Genomic DNA, 18,737 nt, shown 5'->3' with positions numbered 1-18,737 from the left:
TATACTACTTATGTCAGACCAATCTTGGAATATGCAGCACCAGCCTGGAGTCCATACCTAGTTAAACACAAGACAAAGTTAGAGAAGATTCAGCGGTATGCCACCAGACTAGTCGCGGAACTGAGAGGTATGAGCTACGAGGAAAGGCTAAAGGAGCCGAACATCACATCCCTGGAAAACAGAAGAGTAAGGGGAGACATGATAACCACCTACAAAATTCTCAGGGGAATTCGACAGGGTGGACAAGAACAAACTTCAGCACGGGTGGGACACGAACAAGGGGACACAAGTGGAAACTTAGTACCCACATGAGCCACAGAGACGTTAGAAAGAATTTTTTCAGTGTCAGAGTAGTTAATAAATAGAATGCACTAGGAAGTGATGTGGTGGAGGCTGACTCCATACACAGTTTCAAGTGTAGATATCACAGCCCAACCCGTTCTCGCACTTTCTTACAGTCAATATTGACTTATTAAATACGTGCATATGTGACATAATAAACATACTAGTTTACCTTGAAAAGCTTCATAGAAAACACCGACCTTATCTAACCTTCTTAGTATGTTAAGATAAGCCTCTTATTGCTTCGTAATTACAGTGCTTATTGTAATTACTTATTACAGTAAGAAAGTGCGAGAACGGGTTGGACAGCCCAGTAGGCTCATGAATCTGTACACCAGTTGATTGACAGTTGAGAGGCGGGACCAAAGAGACAAAGCTCAACCCCCGCAAGCACAACTAGGCGAGTACCACACAGTGGGTAAGACCGCTAGTTCCTGACAGAAGACAACCCTCCTTCCCGCTCCTTCCTTCAAAATCTCCCTCACGTCTGCTCTCCCCCCCCCCCTCTGTATTCAAATAACACCCCATGGGCCTGTGTACACAAGGGGATGAATCACAGAGGGTCACGGAGGGGAGGCGAGGAGTGAGGGAGGGGAAGGGGAGTGAGAGCGGAAGTAGCATATGGGAAGCATCCGTCAAGACTACCAGGGCTCGGGACAGACAGACAACCACCATAACACCATCGCCACCGCTTTCGGGGGATAGTAACTACCATCTTCTTGAGATCTTCTTGAGATGATTTCGGGGCTTAGCGTCCCCGTGGCCCGGTCCTCGACCAGGCCTCCTTTTTGTTACACATCCCCAGGAAGGTGGCCATGGTAAACAATACCATGGGAGGGATTGTTCACGTCCAGGCATGAACAATCACCACCTCACTCTTCACCCCAGTCTCTCCAACGGCCTGAAACATCCTAACCCAAGCAACCCACCTAACCTTATCCAGGCTCACGCACACTAAACATTGGTATCACGGGAGCTTCAAATTTGACCAATACGTCGCATTTTTAACGGACTGCTTGATTACGTAATTAAATAAAAATAAGCGTAAGATGTATTAAATGACAGGACGGGTTGCATTATTCACACATGTTGCAATGTTGACCATACGGCTCAGGTGGCCCCTGTGTTTAACACGCCCTCACGCTGTCACTTTCTTTTTTTTTTGTCTCGTCTCCTTTCCAGAGGGAAGGGAACTTTCAGGGGGAAAGCGCCAAGCCATTACGACTATATAGCACTTGGAAGGGATTCAGGATAAGGTTTTGGGGATGGGACGGGGGAGGGGGGGGGGAGGAATGGTGGCCATTTTGAGAGCTTGGAGACGGTTGCAATAGTTGAGGTTTACTGTTGGGAATATGCGTGGTGTAAGTGTTTTATATTCCAGGTCAAGATGTATGTGTAAGTTCTAAATGATTTCTTAAACTAATGTCTAAAAGACAGTTGACGATGTTAGCCCATCCTGCCTGCCTGGCAGGCCAGTCAGACCGCCGTCTACCGATCAGACTTGCCTGCCTGGCAGGCCAGTCAAACCGTCTACCGATCAGACTACTGCCAAGATCAACACGCGGACCGAATTATATCCCTCAAAATACCTCAAAGGAGTGTGACGGAGTTTATCTGACAGGTGTTTTGCATATCTGAAACATGTGTTGGTGGTGAGCAGCATGTGTGTGTATATTTACACCAGCAAGGTTAACTAATGTCAGTTGTAATTACATTTACAGTCTTCATCGTGTTTCTTAAGACAATAACCCGTTGTTTCACGCAGGTTCAGAAGCTAATACTACAACATTACCTGTGCCGGATTTCTAGTGTTTCTATCTCAACGTGGACAGGTAGCAGCTTTCTACGGTGATTACCTGGTCTATGAGGCTGGCTGTCTTCTTAACCTACAAGAACCATCATCACCACCAGCAAGCTGTCTCAAACACGTCCTGTTCTTAAAAGTTTATAATGGTCGTTACTGCGATATTTCTTATATTTGCAGGTAGGAGACTAAAGGCTGGTGGACCTCTGATCCAACCCGTCCTCGTATGCTCTACGGCCAAAAATTGTCGTGCTATAAAGCGACGTTATTTGTAAAATGATGGGTTGTTCTGATGTTCTCCTTTGCGATGTAACTCATAATATACATTAGGAAAAGTTTAGAAGGTCAGGGGCCAGATCTGTGGGAAAAACCTGTTGGGATTGATATAAGAGGAGACTACCAGGGACTTGTACTGAACTAAATTAAATAATTACTGTCTGCAAATTAATTCAACTAAAATCTCTAGCTAGGGTTGTAAATCCTAATTCCTCTTTTCCTAATGACAGACTGTGGGCTGTAAGGGACAGGTGGGGTGAATGACTTGTTGATAGAAGTTCCAGTCCACCTGTAGACAGGGATCTCACATCAGCTTGTATTTTATACAAGGATAAGATTTGATAAATTCAGTTATCTGACTGAACACTGGCTCTGTTTAAATCAGAGATTTAAACATACATAGTCTAACCTAGTACCATAACTTAACAGCCAATATGTACTTATACTATAAACAACAAATTAAATTGTAAAAGTATAATTAATGACAAATGTAGTCTAAATACTTAACTAAGTACTAGATATTATATTCAATTAAATGTAACTATATGATAACTTATAAATAACTAAGCAAGCAATTGATAACTTAATTTATATATTCAATATATATGCAGACATATTCAATTTATATGATACAGTTAGCTTGAGTGAATCTCTTCCCACGCTATGGACACTTGTGAGGTTTTTACTTATTGAGGCTGAATTCTTTTCTGACAGAATGGACACTCATGAGGTTCAGTGCTTGGATAAGATTCACAGCTACACTACAATTTTAATAAACTTACTGAAATGTGAGGCTTAGCCTCGCTTTTTAACCAACAGACAGATTTATAGGATATTAAAGTTACACAAGCATACAATTGGCCAATCATACACTAAATAACCTTCAATATACTTCTCTGCCAGTCGGGGTGCCTGTCTGACAAGTTTGCCAGACTGATTAACTCTCTTGTCGAGTTTAGGCACGATATTTTGCTACAGCGTTGCTGTATGATGATCTGGTAGCGTTGCTACGTGATTATCCTGCAGTTGCAGAAGAATGATTCGAGATAAAAGTTTATGAATGAAGGTGGAGGAAACCGTGTCACTGATCTCCACTATACACTCTATTTTATGTGAATGTTCACGGATTTTCCTTGTAGATATTGTCCAGGTACTCCCCCAGTTCTAGAGAGTATTCACTGGCGATAAAAATGTTAGATAAGGTGTCCTTGAGCTGGTAATGTTCGCTAAGGATCAGTCACTTGTTCACTCATTTGTAAACAAACGCGGAGTGCCGCTGGGCTTGTTGGTGGGCGCTTCACTCCCCCCCATCGCCCTACCATGCTCTCTGAGCACGGTAGCCTTCAATGAATATTGATTGATTATTTTTACAGTCTAGACTTATGATTAAGATAAGATGTGATTATAATATAATTAGATATAAGATTTAAAGATTATAAGTAGTATTTGAAAGTACCACTGAATCTTATTAAGGATTCGATTTTTAATCCTACCGGATGTTGAATCAATGTTCCAATAGTTTTTTAATTAAGAAGTCCTTCTAGAAGCTTCTGGATCCTTGAAAGATCATGTACAAGGTCACGTAGGCATCAAAAGGGCCCCTGTTGCGTACGTGTTCATGGTGCCATTGTCATCCAGGATCAAGCTATAATGAATCTTTAAAGATTCATTATATGATTTTGATACATTTTAGATATGATTTTGATATGATTTAGATATGATATAGAAATTATACATTTCTTAGATGATTATTAGATATGGTGGGTAAAAATTTCCCACATCTTCCAGAGGGAGAGAGCTGGCACAGAGTCCAATACTTAGGACAATAGTAACCATATGTATTTATTTACTCTCCATTGGATTGATAATACAAGTGCAAATTTTGCTTGCACTTTTGTGCTGCTGTCCGTTGTGGACGATTGTGTCTGTTAGGAGTCTGTGGGTCTTGTGGAGTTAGAGTGTCTTGAGGTCTCTCAGGATCTAACTGCAGCTGGCTCACTGATTCCATGTGGATGAGTTTGTCCAATGTCTTCAGGGAAGTTGTTCCTTTAGACAGGATTTTGACTATTCTCAAAATCCCCTGACTATCTGGATGGACTGAGACAACTTTACCTAATGGCCAGTCAGCCCTAGGGCCATCACTGTCTACCAAGACAATATCGCCAGGTTGGAGATTAGATATATTATGTGGGACATTGGCCCCATAGTGATGTTCTCGTAGAGATGTAAGATATTCTTTTGTCCAAACATCATTCCATTTTTGGATTATGCTGGACAGATGCTTATACCCCTGAACCAACTCGCTCTCACCCACATATGAGGGATCTCTGATCTCATCATCCACTAGAGATGGTACTGGAGTCAGAAGTCTTCCATACATTAGGTGGGCAGGACTTAATGGCTCATGTTGAGTAGGATCCTCAGACAAGTAAGTCAACGGCCGGTTATTCACCCTTGATTCTATTTCCGTGATTACTGTCTGGAGTTCTTGAAGATTGATTTTCTGACGGTGTAGAGATTTTCTCAAGGATCTTTTTACAGTTCCTATTAACCGTTCATAAAATCCTCCGTGCCATGGGGCTCTCGGAGGGATAAATTTCCATCTGCAATGACGCTGTTCCAGTGTGGAAGTAACTGCAGGATGGGAACAGATTTCCCGTAGACATGCTTCTCCAGCTACCAAGTTTGCTCCGTTATCTGAAATCATCAGCTTAGGGCATGATCGGCGTGCTGCGAATCTGCGGAAAGCTTGAATAAATGATTGAGCAGTCATATCGGGTGTTACCTCTAGATGTACTGCCCTGGTGGTAGCACAGGTGAACAGACAGATGTATGCCTTGATAGGTTGCTTATCTGCAGTCCCTGTTAGATATATTGCTCCTGTATAATCTACTCCTGTCGTTTCGAAAGGTTGTAGATGGACCACTCGTTCCTTTGGTAGGGGTGGTGGCCCTGGATAAGAGCAAGTTCTTGCATCGTACCTTCGGCATATCATGCAATTCTTCAAGATTGATTTGACTGACTGTCTTCCCTGAGGAATCCAGTACTGCTGTCTGATTTGTGTGAGTGTGTCTAACACTCCTCCATGTTTGATGATTTGTTGATGTGTATGCAACACAATCAACCTTGTGATCCAATGATTTTTTGGTAAAAGCCATGGATGCACCGTATCTAGATTGATATCTGCGTGTTTAAGTCTCCCTCCACAACGCAGAATGTTGTGATTTTCTTGGTCTATCCACAGACCGAGATTGTGTTTTAACTTATGCGGAAGATTTTCATAGTTATTCCCATAAGTTTCTCTCTGGGCTTGTCTTACCCAATAGATAAGTGCATCTGGAAAAGTGTATTTTATACCTTTTTTCCTGAGATATTGAAACACGTTCTGTGTTACATTGATTAGTTTGATGAGCGAGGAGTAACGAGTACAATCCAAGACTGATATTTGAGCTTGCTGCCTGGTGGTAGTTATGGTTTGTGTCGTAATGACGTGTGGCTTTTGTTCAGGCCAACTACCATTCACTAACCATCGAGGCCCATGAAACCAAATATCTGCCTTTGCAAACTGTTTAAATGTCATACCTCTTGATAAGAGATCAGCTGGATTATCCTTTGTTGGTACATGCAACAATTGAAAGCCTGCGGAAATTTCTTTAATTTCCGAGACGCGATTTTTTACATATGGAGTTGGACAGTTGTCGTTTCGTACCCATTGTAAGACAGCTTCATTGTCAGACCATATGATGACATCTTTGATGTTCATGGTAGACAAGACTTGTTTGATATGCACTGCTAAGCGTGTTCCAGTTAGCAGTGCTGTTAGTTCCATCTGAGGCAAAGTCCTCTTTTTTAATGGAGCGACTCTGGCCTTAGAGGTGATAAGATATGATTGATTAGAAGTCACTAAGTAAACACAAGCTCCAAAAGCTTTGGCTGACGAGTCTGCGAATACATGTAGTGATACTTCCTCATTTTCCTCGACTATGTGTCTCGGAAAGATTATCTTTTCAACTAAAGTTTGTTCTTGAGCCACTTCCATCCAAGCTTTTTGTAACTGGATTGGTAGTGGATCATCCCAACCAACCTTAGCTTTCCATGCTTCTTGCACTAATAAACGCCACTTGATAGTCAAAGGATTTAGTAGACCAAGTGGGTCGAATACTTTGCTAACTTGTGAAAGCAAATCCCTTTTTGTAGTGATGTTGTAATTTACTGGCACAGATTTGATCGATATTGTGTCCGAGATTAAATCCCAATCCATACCTAACACCTTTTGTGATTCTGGTACGTGATATTCAGGGTAATCTCTTGCTATTTGATTATTCAATGTTGCATTATTAGAGGCCCAAGATTGTAGTGGCATGTTGGCACCTTGTAGCTCCTTGTTGGCCTCTTGATATAATTGTAACAGTTCAGTAGTACTGTTAACTGTCCCTTGAAAATTATCTACATATAGATTTTGACTGATTTCAGTCTTACAGGGACTTGATGATTTCTTCAGATGAGTATCTAGAGTTGCTTGCAATAGAAATGGACTGCTTGTCGCGCCGAAAAGAACTGAAGAGAATCTGAAAGTCACTACAGGACTATTGACATCTTCTGGGTTCTCTACCCATAGAAACTTAGTGAAGTCTCTATCTTCTTCCTGTAAGCCAACTCTTAGAAAGGCCTTACTTATATCTGCTGAATACGCATATTTGTTAAGTCTAAACTTCAACAGTATGTCATACAATTTCTGAGTTAGACTTGGACCTGTTTGCAAACAATCATTTAGACTGGTTCCTTGGGGTCCAGATTTAGAGCTACAATTAAAAACTATCCGTAAAGGAGTTGTTTTTGATTCTCTCTTTACAGCCATGTGTGGTAAAAAATGGCCTGTTTGCTTATTGTCATGTTTCACGACTTCGATGAATTTATTCTTTAATTGTTGAGCAATAATCTCATGATAGAGTTTTAAATGCTCAGGCCTTTTTCTTAGCTTTGCTAGTTGCGATTTAAATTGACTATAAGCCATGTGATAATTGGTAGGTAAGGTTTTATGGTTGATTTTCCATGGTAGCCTTACCCAGTACTGTCCATCATAGTACTGTACAGTTTCTAAGTATTGATTATATGCACAGACATCATCAGGACTTGGTTGTTCAGGAATTATTCCTATAGCATCAAGTTCCCACAATTGAGGTACAGATTCTAATCCATCATCAATCATGTGGGGGATTTTAAGTGGTGACTGTTCTTTGCCTAGTCATGCCACTATTACAGTTTCTGTATGATGTGATTTTTCAGGAGTTGAAGGTTCAAGATCTAGTATAGGTCCTGTCATCAATATGCCTCCTGCTGATTTGAGTATATTCATACCCATAGATTCTTCTGATCCCAGAATGAATCGATGATAGTAGTCAGCTCCAATCAGGATTCCGATATCCCCTATGTAGTCAGAATCAAGTAGAGGATCTGCTAATTGGATTCCTTTTTCTTTTAGGAATTTAATTGTGGCTGTCAGACCAGTCACTTCCATTTCAGTAGGAATTTTATCAACTACTATGGCTTCTACTGTCCTTTGGGATGTACCTAGACAGACATTGAGTTTTACTACTGGAAAGGTTCTACGACCAGAATTAGTAAAAAACCCTGATATGGATGTAGATACTTGCTTTGAAGATTTAAGTTGTAAATCTTCTGCCATCTTTTTACTGATAAAGGTTTTCTGTGACCCTTGATCAAAAAAGCCTCTAGTTGGAATACAAATTCCTTGATTGCATAGCTCTAGCTGTGCAGTAGGCAATATGGCTGCTGTAACAATTTCTGTATCCAAGTCGTTGACATTGCTCATTACTGTACAGAATTGTACGGCTGTTGTGGTATTATCATCTTTGGGCTTTGCCTGAGATGCAGGTTGATTATTGGAAGTTTGTGATCTGGATTGAGTGTTAATATCACCACAGAGTGCTGTGTGATGTACACTTTTATGACAATATTGGCAGTTCTGCAATTGAGTGATACACTCACTTGTATCGTGCTTCCGTAGACAACGGATGCACCTGTTCAGAGATTTCAGTCGATCGATTCGACTGGCACGGCCTTCATAAACTGTGCATTGATAAATGGTATGTGCTTCTTGACAGAATAAACATTTTGGGGCACTTGTAGCTCCTTTTGTCTTATCTGTCTTAGGAGCTTGGTTTCCTACAGTTCTGTTAACTGTGGGGGATATAGCATAAGAGCCAACATTATTCTGTTTCCACTTTGCAGAAGAGGAGTTTTGTTGCCTTGATTTTTGACTGCCATTCTGGACATTTTTGCTTTTGTCCGTGGATTCACTTTTGGGGATTTTTTCTTGAGATCTAAGTTTTCCTCGGCTTCGTAATCTTTGTACGTAAGCTCGAAGTCCATCAAAGATTTGGCTTTGTGATAAGATGTTGTTACAAGTATGTAACACTTGTAGGTAAGCAATTACATGGAAGTAGGTTATACAAGCATGTAACACTTGTACTCCTCCAAGGATTTCCTTAAAGGATGAATTGTATCTGTAATAATGTGTATCTACATTATTCATGATGTGATGAAGCATTTTGCTTTTTCTTTTTTTTTTTTCGGCTTTGCCTTTTCTATTAAGTAAGTCTCTTTGAGATGCTTGATTAACTTCAGATTTTCTGAGGCTGCTTTCACTCCAGTGAAAGCATGAGATTAGGTAATCAAGACTATATTCTTGGATTAAGATAGTTATCTTAGATGGATGATAATATTTGTATTGACATTGTCAATGTGTTGTTAGCCTTTCAGATTGTGATGTGAGATTAAGATTGGTCTTAATCCCCAATTGTAGACTATTGTAGCCAAGTGATGATGACATTTGTCTATCACCTGATTTAAATGGTCTGTAGGCTGTAGATTCAAGTGATTTTTTTAGACACTTTGTGTCCTTTTCTTTTCTGTTTCAGCTGCTGGTGGAATACTGTTAGTCATTTTGACCTTTTCCGAGTTTTGGAGATTCCGAGATTTTTCTCTTTTTTCTGATAAATATGTATGATGTTAATGTATTTTGATAAATGAGCTTTCCTGTCTACTTAGGTAATGATTCCAAAGATCGTCCTTCATTTCCTCCCTGGAATCTGGTTGTAGCAGGTGTTCATTATCAAAAGTACTGTAATAATTTGATTTGTGACCCGAATGCACGAATGCACCAAGTTGGTAAATCCTGTAATAATTTTTTAAAAATAGTAAATGGCACTATTTTTGCAAAGTTATTACAAAATCTGTTACCATAATAATTGTTAGATAAAATACAGTAGAATGTCTACTGGTTTTACCTGGAATAGGGTTTGTACAGTTGATTATGGTTAGATTGTAATGAATGCTCTTACAGTGATGATAACACTTTTTTAAAGAATATTATGTAATGAGCAGCTCTGAAAATCAGAAGATTAGAGATAATGCTAGATAATACACTTAAATATATATGTAATGTTACCACAATGAGGTAGGTAATGGTATTTATGATTAAGATGCAGTTGTGTCTGTGACACTGATATACTTAAGTACTGTTGTTTCTTAACACAAAACAATATCAGTATGCTATGAATACTATGAATGCTTACTAGTTAATGGATATGGTGGCTTAAGCCACTGCAAACAATTTGTTTACTTAGATATATAGCTATGATAAATATTGGCTGATAGCTAGGTTAGGCTAGAATATGTAAGAATTATTCCAATGCAAAATCAAGAAGTTTCTTATGTATTTGGCATTGAAATATTCGGTAAACGAATGATCATAAATATCTAGGTACAAAAGACCATTATTATCTAGGTTCGAAGGACCATTATTATCTAGGTTCGAAGGACCATTATTGTGGGAAAAACCTGTTGGGATTGATATAAGAGGAGACTACCAGGGACTTGTACTGAACTAAATTAAATAATTACTGTCTGCAAATTAATTCAACTAAAATCTCTAGCTAGGGTTGTAAATCCTAATTCCTCTTTTCCTAATGACAGACTGTGGGCTGTAAGGGACAGGTGGGGTGAATGACTTGTTGATAGAAGTTCCAGTCCACCTGTAGACAGGGATCTCACATCAGCTTGTATTTTATACAAGGATAAGATTTGATAAATTCAGTTATCTGACTGAACACTGGCTCTGTTTAAATCAGAGATTTAAACATACATAGTCTAACCTAGTACCATAACTTAACAGCCAATATGTACTTATACTATAAACAACAAATTAAATTGTAAAAGTATAATTAATGACAAATGTAGTCTAAATACTTAACTAAGTACTAGATATTATATTCAATTAAATGTAACTATATGATAACTTATAAATAACTAAGCAAGCAATTGATAACTTAATTTATATATTCAATATATATGCAGACATATTCAATTTATATGATACAGTTAGCTTGAGTGAATCTCTTCCCACGCTATGGACACTTGTGAGGTTTTTACTTATTGAGGCTGAATTCTTTTCTGACAGAATGGACACTCATGAGGTTCAGTGCTTGGATAAGATTCACAGCTACACTACAATTTTAATAAACTTACTGAAATGTGAGGCTTAGCCTCGCTTTTTAACCAACAGACAGATTTATAGGATATTAAAGTTACACAAGCATACAATTGGCCAATCATACACTAAATAACCTTCAATATACTTCTCTGCCAGTCGGGGTGCCTGTCTGACAAGTTTGCCAGACTGATTAACTCTCTTGTCGAGTTTAGGCACGATATTTTGCTACAGCGTTGCTGTATGATGATCTGGTAGCGTTGCTACGTGATTATCCTGCAGTTGCAGAAGAATGATTCGAGATAAAAGTTTATGAATGAAGGTGGAGGAAACCGTGTCACTGATCTCCACTATACACTCTATTTTATGTGAATGTTCACGGATTTTCCTTGTAGATATTGTCCAGGTACTCCCCCAGTTCTAGAGAGTATTCACTGGCGATAAAAATGTTAGATAAGGTGTCCTTGAGCTGGTAATGTTCGCTAAGGATCAGTCACTTGTTCACTCATTTGTAAACAAACGCGGAGTGCCGCTGGGCTTGTTGGTGGGCGCTTCACTCCCCCCCATCGCCCTACCATGCTCTCTGAGCACGGTAGCCTTCAATGAATATTGATTGATTATTTTTACAGTCTAGACTTATGATTAAGATAAGATGTGATTATAATATAATTAGATATAAGATTTAAAGATTATAAGTAGTATTTGAAAGTACCACTGAATCTTATTAAGGATTCGATTTTTAATCCTACCGGATGTTGAATCAATGTTCCAATAGTTTTTTAATTAAGAAGTCCTTCTAGAAGCTTCTGGATCCTTGAAAGATCATGTACAAGGTCACGTAGGCATCAAAAGGGCCCCTGTTGCGTACGTGTTCATGGTGCCATTGTCATCCAGGATCAAGCTATAATGAATCTTTAAAGATTCATTATATGATTTTGATACATTTTAGATATGATTTTGATATGATTTAGATATGATATAGAAATTATACATTTCTTAGATGATTATTAGATATGGTGGGTAAAAATTTCCCACAAGATCCACGAAAGCACTTACGCAAGCACTTACGAACGTGTACATCTTTCTTCAATCTTTGACGATTTTGGTTACATTTATTAAACAGTTTACAAGCATGAAAACTTCCCAATCAACTGTTGTTATTGTTATAAACAGCCTCCTGGTTCTTCGGAGCTCATTAACTGTTTAATAATTGGAAACAAAGCCGCCAAAGATTGAGAAAAGATGTACACGTTCGTAAGTGTTTGCGTAAGTGCTTTCGTGAATCTGGCGCCCTGGTTCCAAACTTACTACGACGCAATATTCGGAGAGATATGATGATGATAAGTTGGAAAATACATTCAGTGTGAAGTCGAGGTGCCATAAACAGTTTTTGTTTTTTCAGCTTTTTTTTTTTTTTTGTGGTAGAAAATAATAATAAAAACTGCTTATGGCACCGACTTCACACTGAATTTATTTTCCAACTTCCTGTCATCTCTCTCCGGTACATTACATGTTAGTAAGTGTTACGAATCAGGTAGTTACCCGATACTCACTGATAATTACATGTTGTTTAAGATTCGCTACTCAGAACGATAAGTTCCAGTAGCACGGGCTATGGTGAGCCTCTAGATAATTACATATGCAGAATAATTATATTCATGCCACCTCATCCCAGGTGGTGATGTGCGCGTGTGACCAACAGAGCTGTGCAGGATGTGTGAGGAGACAAGAGAGGTGGTGGAGCACCTCACTCTTGCCGGTTGTGCATTATATCATGTATTATTTTATCTTTATGAAATTCATTATTACCGAGTTATTTTCTAGAGTGGACAAGACATTACATATGTTCATACTTGTTTGGGAGTGTTTACTTCCCTTTGTCAGACGTTTTCTGGCTATTTGGTGTGTGTCATACCTCTGTACTCACCTTGTTGGGCTTGTGGGGGTTGAGCTCTGGCTCTTTGGGCCTGCCTCTCAACTGTCAATCAACTGATTTTTGTGTAAGGAGGCAAGTGTTGCGGGCTCAGTAGCTGAGGTGTGTTTGGTCATCTGGACGTGTTCTTAGTGAAGTCTTAATAATTTTTGTTAGTGTACTTATTTGTAAACAGTGAGTCTCCTTAGTCAAGTAACCATGTTATAAGTACTCTGAGTATTTTTGAGTCATGTGGTCATTAGCCCAGAAGTGATAAATTATTCTCATTGTGTGGTGAAATATATTTTGATTATAGACTTTGCGTCACCCATCATACAGTAAACTAGTGTTATAGTTGTTAAACAGTTGACCCGCTACGGGTGTGCGACACAGTTGTCTTAAACCAGCAAATAGTACAACCAACTAGAAAAAGAGAACACGCTGGACCTCTCTACCTTTAAGAAGTGGGTGACGACGTTTAGGTCCGTCCTGTAAACTTGACAGTTCCCGTCCAAAACGGACCCAAACTTAATTGCTCATCTTTAAACATTTTTGAAAATTAGGGTCGTTTCATTTATTTGGTCGAGCGATTTCTTAATAAACAATTTATTTGGCACCATAACAATTTATTCACTGGCACAATATAAACAATGTAGTTTATCGAACACTTTGGGTTACGTTTACACACACACACACACACACACACACACACACACACACACACACACACACACACACACACACACACACACACACACACACACACACACACACACCACGCGACTTCCCTATAGTCAAACCGGAGGGAAAGAGCTCCACGGCCCGATTAGACCACAGAAATCTCTCAGAAGATGGACCACTCTTAGTCTGTCTTCTGTCCCATAAAAGCCACGGAAAGGTCGTGTACCAAGAGGCTGCCCAACTTCAATACCAAGAGACATTCTTGAGGCTTTGCACAGAAAAATACCTCGTTACTATGTATCTCCTTGGATATAGCCAAGCTCTTAACAAAAGGGGGAGAGGGAGAGGGTTCAGAGGAGACGGGGCTCAGAGGAGAGCAGGTTTGGAGGGAGAGTGAGGAGAGAGTACAAAACCGTCCCAGCAACAAGCATGAGGACCAAAGGTGTTTCAAGAACACACACTAATTATCTAAGAGAATTATCATGGACTCTTAATTGTGTATAAAAGGGGATCTTGGGAAAAGGTTTCGGGGGCCAGAGACCAGGTGTTGAAGCTCATTCGCCAGGTCTTAGCATGCGACGAGGGTACGGGGGGCATTATGGGGTACGGGGGGCATTATGGGGTACGGGGGGCATTATGGGGTACGGGGGGCATTATGGGGTACGGGGGGCATTATGGGGTACGGGGGGCATTATGGGGTACGGGGGGCATTATGGGGTACGACTGCCCACACCAGGAGATACTACTTGGAAGGTGAGAGACACAAACAGGTGAGACTTGCAGAGCAGCAGGTGTCTGGGAAGACAGTGAGTGTGATCAACAGTGTAGCCACCTGCACAGTTTCAGTGAGTGCACATACATCTTCAACGACTCTGATGCAATTTCCAAGAAGTGTGTGGTGGTCTTAGCAGAAGAATTATCTTGTATACTTTGCGTGTACAGCGAGTGGCGGCGGTGTGTGTGTGTGTGTGTGTGTGTGTGTGTGTGTGTGTGTGTGTGTGTGTGTGTGGTGACCTTGTTACTTGATATTCCCTGCCTTTTCTTGATTTGAAATCATTCTTAATGTGTGTCATTCTTACCTACACCTGTCCCTCTCCCTGGACGTGACCAGCGCCCAGACACCTTGTCCACTAAGGGCGTCAGCAGTGATCACCGCCACAGTTCACAGGTGAACAAGTGTCCATGCGAGGGAGGGAGGGATGAATGGGGTGAGAGGGAAGGGCAACACGGAGAGGAGTGAGACAGGAAAGTAGGAGCAAAGAGAACAGGAGAAGGGGGGGGGCCATGTTTCCGTGTTGGTGATGGGTGAGTGCCAATGTTGGGACCAGTGCCTCCATAATCCCCCCTCCCCCTCCACTACACCATACTATCACCACCGGCCCCCTCCGCTAACCCAACAAAACACGCACAAACTACTGTGGTGCAGGCATTACCATACACGTGAAGACAAGCAAGTAGTGGTGTCATCACAACCACTACGCCCACTCTACCTACACACACACACACACACACACACACACACACACACGGCGATTTAACACAAGGGGCACACGCACTAGGGGACACAGGTCGAAACTGAGTGCCCAAATGAGCCACAGAGATATTAAAAAGAACTTTTTTAGTGTCAGAGTGGTTGACAAATGGAATGCATTAGGCAGTGATGTGGTGGAGGCAGACTCCATACACAGTTTCAAGTGTAGATATGATTGAGCCCAATAGACTCGGGAACCTGTACACCTGTTGATTGACAGTTTAGAGGCGGGACCAAAGAGCCAGAGCTCAACCCCCGCAAACACAACTAGGTAAGTACACACACGTCACCCTCTGCTCACCTCTCTAATCTCTTGCAGTAATTACCACGTTTAGAAATCAAACCCTCCTTAAAATATTAAAGAATTAGCGCTATCCGGTCATACCCAGAGTGGGTTCTGAAAGACGACCCAAGACAAAATATGTTAACATTTCACAAGGTGACATGCCCACTGTCCGTGTGAGCACTGTCTCAGGTGCTGGAGGGGCGAACATTATCCCTCAGAAGCCTGTTAATACGTCCCGTCTAACCTCCTTTAATGAACTGTTTACTTGAGACAGGCGAGTCCTAACCACGTCTGGGTACAAGTGACCTTTCCCAGGACCACCGTCCCCAGGGCCTGACCAGGCCTCTTGGTTGGTAATCTGCTCAACTAGGCACTTGGAAGCGGCTCCTCGCAGCCCGACGTATTAAATCACAGTCTGGTTAATTACGTATCCTTTGGAGGTTAAGTTCTCTTAAACATCATGAGAGGTCGGCCAGTTATACTCTATGTCTAGAGAGAGAGATCGTGGCACAGTCCTGAGCCTGCCTTGTGTGTTCTCTCTCAGCGTAACTATTGCGCCTCTCTGCTGGGGTTATTTTGCACATCCTGCCATGCCTCCTGGTCTCATGCACTGTTATTTCTGTAGGCACATTTGGAGCCAGTCCCTCTAATATTTTCCAAGTGTAAATTATTATTTCTCTCTCTCACCCGCGCACTAGAGCAGAGTTCGTCAAGCTGCGGGTCTTGACCCATTAGTAGGTCGTGAAATAAATACAATGGCTCCCGACAAACAAAATTCACATAAAAATAAGCGACAGGGAACAATGTCATTCGCACTCATTACTCATCACTGTAATTGACGACACTGATGGTACACTTGTTGTCAGGCGATCGTTGCTCAATTGTTCCATCTCAGTAGTTCATTTACACTCTAGAATAATTGTGCGCCATTCAATGTATCATTTTGGATTCAGGTTAAAGGAGAATTTCAATTTTTAAGTAAAACATCGGTCTTGATACTACTGCCTTTACTACTACTCTTGTGTGAACTAGAATTTTCCACATTAACTCAGTTACAAAGGAAAGCTAGACACCAGCTCAACACTGCACCCTATACGTCTGTAGCATCGTCTGCCTGTGTCCCTTTCCACTACCGCCCACAAGATGGGTATGGGGTGCATAATAAATGAACTGCCTGTGTGCCAAACCGAATCAACTACTTACGAACAAACAAGCACATCATACACTGAATATTAAAAATACATTGTTTAATTTTTAGCTAGAACGAGTGCAATTTTTGCCATAGTCTTCCTAAAAATATAAATATGTAACTTAACAAGTTTCATCCATAAATATGCATTGATCGTGTGTAATAGTATATAAAGGAACACAGTTTACAGTATGTGTGATCAGGCATACAGGCGCATGCCTGTGATATTGGCTCGCCAATATCAAATGCAGTTCTTGGTGTGGGTCGCAGTAAGGTTTAAAACCAGCTGCTCCAGAGAAAACTTTGTAATAGGTCCCAATAATTTAGATGTTTTATTGATTGGACTCTAGCAGTATATTGTCATTGCACGCTCTCCGGTCCAGTAATTTCTCCAGCTTTGATTGGGGCTGTTAGTGTGCAACAGTATTCCACGCTAGAGAGGAATAGTGTCTTGAAGAGCATCAATGGTTTAAAAAGTTCTTGTTATCCACCCTGTAATTATTGATTGTGTTCAGTCCCCGACTGTTAAGTGGTTGAGGGCACCATTCCTTCTTCCCGTCCCATCCTAAATCCTTATCCTGATCTCTTCCCAGGGCTATATAGTCGTAATGGCTTGGTGCTTTGTCCCTGACAATTCCCTTCCCTTCCCAGATCCTTTACATTGCTTTTTCGTGCTATAGTGAAATTTGACTGTGGTTTCCATTTTCAGATTTCCGTGTTTTCCATAGTACAGGAGCTGGAACTTATCTTCATTCAAGATATTATTATCTGTGGCCTATTGAACGACCTGATTACCCTCAGACTGGATGTTTGTCGCGTCTTCTTTAAAGAAGTTTTTTTTTGCCTATTGCTGGATGTTCTATATGTTTAGAGCTCTATATGGACTCAATTGGACACTCAATTTCTTTATTTCTTTCACTCAGTTACTCAGTGGCTCTATGGACACTCAATTTCTTTAGGGGCAAGTTTATTCACAGGACGAGTGAGGGTGCCCAATAAACTGGACCTCTGGGGTACATGTAAGGGTGTAGAGGTGTGGCGGGAAGTGCAGGGCTGCCGACCCGGACAGAGGACCTCGCCCCACCACCACCACCACTCTCCCGGGACGTAAACACCTCCCTAAATTACCCTTAATAGCCCCATTTTTCTCCATAAATCAAGAGTCTGGCAAGCATTTCCCCTTAGTCTGAAATCTTAAGTGTTCATCATCAGCCATTTTTGTACAATAGTTCCCAAATGATAATCTAGAAATAAATTGGAAATGCAGCATCGTTAAGAGCCAACGTGCAGTCGTTAACACGTCTGGGTAAATCCTCTGGCTGGCTTCCCTCGTAAAGCCACACACTTCAGCTTGGCTTGGAAGGGTAATACGAGGCCATTCAACCACCGCCCCCGCCCCCGCTCCTCACGACACACCACTGATACCAGCACAGGCAACACACCACCTGGAGCGCCGGTGGCTGTGTGGATAGCACGCTGTACACGTAATCCTGTGGGCCCAGGGTTCGATTCCCAGCGCGAGAAACAAAATCGGCAGTTTCTTTCACCCTTTTACCTAGCAGTAAATAGGTACCTGGGAGTTAGACAGCTGTTATGGGCTGCTTCCTGGGGGGGGGGAGGAGGAAAGAAATGGGGTAGTTAGTAACAGTTGATTGATTGACAGTTGAGAGGCGGGCCGAAAGAACCAAAGCTTAACCCCCGCAAGCACAACTAGGTGAATACCTACAGCGTTACCGCACTGATACCAGCACAGACAGCATACCACCTACAGCGTTACCGCGCCTCAAACACCAGCCTGAAATAGCACAGAGTGCCAGCTGTGTACTGGTGAGACGAGTGTCTCCCAGACACACTTCAAGATTGTTCCACCACCAAAGACCACATTCACACCACCACCTACGGGTTATTCATGCCCGTGCCACCTCTTGGGGTGTTGATCTTCAACAAAAACATCAAGCGTTTGTGGTAGAACATATTGTATGTCCTTGGATTGTCGGCCAGCGGCATGGGAACACCTCAGGAAAGTTGGGTCATCATTGAGTTGACCAGACCACACACTAGAAGGTGAAGGGACGACGACGTTTCGGTCCGTCCTGGACCATTCTCAAGTCGATTGTGGATCATTCCTGGATCATTCTCCCGAGGGAGGTGACGGTGGAGTGTCGGTAGAAAGTAGTGTTCCAGCGGCTCAATTCATAGTTACT

The 18,737-nt window shown here is 41.4% G+C and overlaps 1 protein-coding gene across 5 annotated transcripts in view; it reads right to left on the bottom strand.

The window, feature by feature from the left end:
- Nucleotides 1-18,737, bottom strand: part of LOC123754300 (putative leucine-rich repeat-containing protein DDB_G0290503) — a 97,535-nt gene that overhangs the window by 62,181 nt on the left and 16,617 nt on the right. The window contains exon 1 of one of the 5 annotated variants that reach the window (XM_069326379.1): nucleotides 3,205-3,954. The exons of the other annotated variants lie outside the window; for them this stretch is intronic. Coding sequence (XP_069182480.1) covers nucleotides 3,205-3,291 — 87 coding nt within the window. The 5' untranslated portion in view covers nucleotides 3,292-3,954. Of the gene's footprint in view, nucleotides 1-3,204; nucleotides 3,955-18,737 lie in introns of those variants that run through there. 5 annotated transcript variants of the gene reach the window in all.

The sequence above is a fragment of the Procambarus clarkii genome, chromosome 18 (assembly GCF_040958095.1).
Source record: "Procambarus clarkii isolate CNS0578487 chromosome 18, FALCON_Pclarkii_2.0, whole genome shotgun sequence".
Taxonomy (NCBI): domain Eukaryota; kingdom Metazoa; phylum Arthropoda; class Malacostraca; order Decapoda; family Cambaridae; genus Procambarus; species Procambarus clarkii.
Note: the sequence above shows the minus strand (reverse complement) of the source record. Positions and strands in the feature narration are given on the sequence as shown.